This window comes from Triticum dicoccoides, chromosome 4A, assembly GCF_002162155.2.
Source record: "Triticum dicoccoides isolate Atlit2015 ecotype Zavitan chromosome 4A, WEW_v2.0, whole genome shotgun sequence".
Taxonomy (NCBI): Eukaryota; Viridiplantae; Streptophyta; class Magnoliopsida; order Poales; family Poaceae; genus Triticum; species Triticum dicoccoides.
In genome coordinates, this window is record NC_041386.1 from 650,385,528 (window position 1) to 650,390,888 (window position 5,361).

The 5,361-nt window shown below is 46.0% G+C and overlaps 1 protein-coding gene across 1 annotated transcript; it reads right to left on the minus strand.

Moving 5' to 3' along the window:
• Positions 1-1,167: 1,167 nt before the first annotated feature.
• LOC119287701 (GEM-like protein 1) lies at positions 1,168-3,715 on the minus strand. The gene is made up of 4 exons (XM_037567295.1): positions 3,379-3,715; positions 3,175-3,276; positions 2,160-2,431; positions 1,168-1,566 (listed from the first exon to the last, which is right to left on the minus strand). The coding sequence occupies exons 1-4, from the start codon at positions 3,596-3,598 to the stop codon at positions 1,378-1,380; spliced, it is 783 nt and encodes a 260-aa protein (XP_037423192.1). The 5' UTR covers positions 3,599-3,715; the 3' UTR covers positions 1,168-1,377.
• Positions 3,716-5,361: the final 1,646 nt, after the last annotated feature.

Consider the following 5,361-nt stretch of genomic DNA (forward strand, 5'->3'; position numbering starts at 1 on the left):
GGGCACCCATGCAAAGGGTTCGACCCTCAGCTAGATCTAGACACACACAAGGAGGGGAAGCAAGCCAGCCGTGCCCTTCTTCCTCCTCCCACCGAACAGCTCAAGGAGCATTGTGTAGCTACTTGTTCATCTAGTGATCATGCGGAGACCCCACAGAGCAGCAGTAGGGGTGTTATCTCCACGGAGAGCCCCGAAGTTGGGTAAGATTCGCCGGCGTGCATGTCTTCGCCTCCTCCCGTTTCCAGGCACCGGCGACGTCTTACTGGCTCCCACAATGATAAGCCACCCGTTGGCATATGTCGCACCTACCACCCGACACTGCCACAATGCTCTGCCATGTGAAGGATGATTGGAACCTTGGAAGACCAACGGCGCGGAGGTTGCTTCTTTTTGCTCAGTCCGAGATCGAGTCTGCGATCCTTGTCTGAACCATGGAAGATCAGACGGCTGAGGATTCACCTGTGACGTCGATCAGCTTGAACGTGTCGCTGGGGAGGGTGGAGAGGCAGCCTTTGGGCCTACCTGTCAGGATTATGTAGAGACCATACTCCTACGTGTTTCACCGGTAGCAGCATGAAGAGTGCAGGACTACAATGACCGACAATCAATAGTAATTTTGTCAAACAAAAACAATCAACGGTATCTGGAATCGGGGAGCACGACCACAATGTACAGAAAAGACACTTCTGCAGGCAGGGTAACATCAGTAGAAGGGATAGAATACGCATGACCAGGAGTCATGGATGATCTCCCTCTATTTTAACTGAACATGGATAACCAGGTTATCATAACCTGTTCATCGATACACAAGGCACGTCTCTTCAGAGAATTATTAATAACATTCAGTTCCACCGGTTAAAACTGCTTCTTTATTTTAACTGCAATTTTGCTCTGATCAGGCTAACCTCAGAACAGCTTGGTCTACTGGTATTGCAGGAAGCAAAACGAAATTCAACCTAAGACAGAAGATAACGAAGACCAAACATGACAGGATGGATATCAATCCAAAGATCGAACGAGTGGTTCAAGATGATATGCACCACAGCAAATGTCGCCAATCCGACTACAAATGATAGTGCTGTGGAGTGCATCTTTCACTGCATTTCACCTGCAATCAGCCTACTTTGTACCACAAGCATACAACCTCAGAACGGACTGCTCTTGCAGGAAGCAAAATGAAAATTCAATCGTAGACATCAGAAAACACATTGAACGAACATGACAGGATGGATATGATGCCACAGATCGAAAAACCAGTTCAAAGTGACACGAATTGCAACAAACGACAACACCTATCAAACTACACACGGCAACTCCCAGTTCGTCGACACACAAAGTATACCACAACTGTATGCTAGTCCAAACCTATAGACATCACTAAGCTTGCAAAATACGGGCCTCCTGGAGTGCTTCCTGCAGGTGCTTTACAGCACTGTCATAGTACACAAAGCCCATGAACCAAAACTCGTGATTATCAATCGAGACCACCTGGATGTATTTCTCAGCTGCGTTTGTTCTGCTCGTTGAAGGATTAACGGACCTCAGCTGGGCTAGCGGGATGGCAACCTATTGTCCACAACACAGAGAACAGTGTTAAATTACACAATTAAGCAATTTACAGAATAGCTTCTATAACTAGAACGTTTGCAAGTCACCGACTAATATCAGCAAATGTCATTGCTAATATATGGTTCTGTGTGCATCGGTGAACACAGTGCTCAGGCCAAAAAGAATGAACATGATCGATTCCATGAAGCATAGACAAAAGCGAACCAGATTAAACGATGCATCAGCATTACTTTGCACACATAACATGACAATAATAATAAGATCTTGTTCATTCCATATTACTCCCTCCATTCCTAAATACAAGTCTTTTTAGAAATTCCAATATGGACTACATACAGAGCAAAACTACACTCTAAAATAGCTCTATATACATCCGTATGTAGTTTGTATTGAAATCTCTAAAAAAACTTATATTTCGAAACGGAGGGAGTAGTTAGCATGTTTTCTTTCAATTAAAAGAGCTCAGCTCCTGATTTAGATGAAATTAATTATCGATATTATTATATACCAAAAAACACATTTAGCATCATTTACAATTAGTTGAGAAGAATTAATTACTTCCTAGACAATATGTGAATAACATGAAGTACCTTGTAATAGCTCCACTCATTTTTGTCCCCAACCTTGTAGGCAAGTGGGTTATCACTACAGAAGGCCAACTTTACATTGGACAGGTAGAGCACACCCATAACAGGACCAGCAGAGGTTGACAGATAACATGCGAATGGCTTCTTGAGTTTTTCTTCAGGGAGGACATCAAACGTTTGATGGAAGATTTTCTCATATCCACCTTCTGCTATGACTTTGGTGATCTGGGAGACCCTGCCCATTGCTGCATCAGCAATACTTGGTCCAGTTTTCACTGTTACAAGGCATATAAGAATATGTTTAACATCTCGTACTGTCACAAGACAATAGTAATTGCTTCTATATTCTATCATGTCATACTGAGAGCTCTACACTATGATAGTCTACTCAAAAAAGCAAGCACACCACAAGAATGTGACAGATAACTAATGTGTCTGAATGATAAGGGATAGGTGACACTTTCGGTGCAAAAGCTATCTGAATTCATGTGCACTGTTCATCACAGAGATTTAAATACAATTTAGAACATGGGAAAACATTGGCACAATTTACCTAATATTCACTATGCATAATGCAACCAAACAACTGATACCAAGTCTCTCTTATGCTCATCTGCACCACAATCAACCCAATCACATAAAGCTAAAAAGACAGAGCACAAATCATATTCTATCACCATCAGCCTAGTTCAAACATGCAGACATGGACAATACATCCAATAAGCTAGTACTCCCAACTGAAGAGCAGCTTTAATTCAGTATATGCAATGCCCACCAAAATCCCAACAGAAGCACTAACGAAATCCAGTGGAACATGAATAAACTATAAACTAGTCTAGGTATACCGGTCCAACAATCCCACCAACATAATTCTGCGGTGCTAACCAGCAAAGCAATTCATCCTGCTGAACTCTAAACTACTTCAGTTCAAAAGCATAGCACGCACGAAACAACAGAGCATTAACAATTCGATCTAAACCGGAACCACACAGCAGAAAGCTCGAGAATCGAATCTCACGGTGCTGCCAGAAGTTGCCGGCGGTGTTCTCCGTCTTGCGGGCGGCCTCGCCGAACCTCTTGCCCATCTTCCCCAGCACGTCCTTCACCGAGTCCATGGTGTCTGCAGAGACACGACGGCGCCACGAAATCGTGAGATAAGAAAAGGGGGTGATGCGAACCCTTCCGGCAATCGGAAGCAAGCGGGGCCAGATTTGGGACTCACTCTTGGGAGGCGGCACGGAGCCGGCGGCGGGGCCGGAGACGTAGGGGTTGCCGGAGGCGGGCGGCGCGGAGTAGGACGCGGCGGCGTGGTACGGGGGAGGGGGCGGCGGGGCCAGGTCCTCCGGCGAGAGCCTCGGGTACGTCGCCTGCTCCGAGGGAGCGGGCGCCGGGACGTAGTCCGCTCCGGCGGAGGCGGCAGCGGCGGCGGGGGGAGGATGCATGTCGCCGGCGGGGAGGTGGGGTGGGCGTCGGCGGGTGGGTACTGGCAGGCGCCCGTTGGTCTCGCTTGGCGTACGATTTGCTTGCCTGGACGGGACCTAATGCCGCGTGTGGTCTGCGGCCTTTTCCCTTTTCTCTTTTTCTCTCGTTGATTTTAACGAGGAGCGGTCCATATATATAAATCTTCAGAAACCACGGTCACGGTGACGTCATCTCTTAGCGGTCTCTTCGATCTGGAAGCTCCCGAAAATGCTTAGCCACGAAGGCGTGTAGCCGTTGGGCCTCGCCGTGGCGTGGCAGCGACAATATCCGCGCTGATATGGTACGGCGGGTGAATTGTCAAACCTGGAACGCTAGGAGTACGCGTGTGCGTCTGAGGTCCAGTCGTGCGTGCCGTACTCCCCCCGGTGCACGCGTTAATGTCGAGAGGTCCAGCATGTTGGATGTCTGTCCTGGAGTTGCAGCCGAGATCCGATCTGAACCAAAGCGTTGTTGCCTCGTACCGCAACCGGCAACGGGTTACTTCGTCCGAGAGAAAATTGCACCAGCCACCTATTTTTGATGCTAGTGTTACAGATTTGTTGCACAAAACATCATATATTCGGTAATTCGTTGCAACTAGGTCTAATCCATCGTTTACGTGTGTTGACATGATTTCTGACAACTGGGTCCAGTTTGCAAGTGCACCGGTGACAAAAAAATAAATTCCGGCCACATCAGCAACCAATTAGAAATGTCAATAGCTCGCAATCCCTTGCTCCATTTAAGCTGAATTTTCTCTAGAATATTAGTGAATGCACTTATGATTTATTGGATTTTTTTTGTTTTTTTAATGCTAATTTTTGAACAATTTATTGATCCATGAAAGGCCTGCGTCCATTCTTAAACCCTTCGATTGGAGGTGAGATATTTACTAGTGAAAGGCTTGCATTTATTCTTAAACCCTTCGATTTGCGCATGTAGACCATATAAAAGACCATGAAACCTTGGTTTTTTTTCCAGGTTTGTTGATAGGAAGGATTGTCCATACATGACATCTAGAATCGGGATTCTTTTACATTACAATGCGCAAATAATCTTTGATATAGGCCCTCCCTGAGATGGTTAGGAGGATAAGAATACCTAACCAACATGTAGAGGTAGGGGGAGATGAGCAGACTTTGGGGTGGGGAGGGATGTGGGGAGGGGGTGCGGAGACAGGCTTACCCGACGACTGAGGAGAGCTGGCTGGACTCCATTACCAGCGGCCACTTCACCAACGAAGGGACGACAGCCGCCCCCGCCACCGCCTGCTCTTCTGTGTGAGGCCTTTTGTGCAAAAAATATTCAAATAATCATAAATGCACTCCCTAATATTCTGGGGGAAATTCAGCTCAATCGGAACAAAGATTGTGAGGCATTGATAGTTCTAGTTGGATGCTGATGCGGCCAGGGTTTTTTGCCCCGACGCACTTACAAACTGGTCCCACTTGCTAGGAATCATAACACACCTAAATGGTGGATTAGACCTAGCTGCAACAAATTACCCCCAATATATGATGTTTTGTGCAACAAACCTGTAAAGTAGGTGTTTTATGCAACACTGGTACCAAAAGTAAGTGGTTTGTGCAATTTCCTCTACTTCATCCTTTCAAGTTTGGACTCTAATGAATTCACCAAAAAGAAGAATAGAAATGTTATCTGGTTGATCCCTGGGTACGTTTTTGTAGCTACTGATACGTCCATTTTGCATCATGTTTTTATGTTGATATTTATTGTATTATAG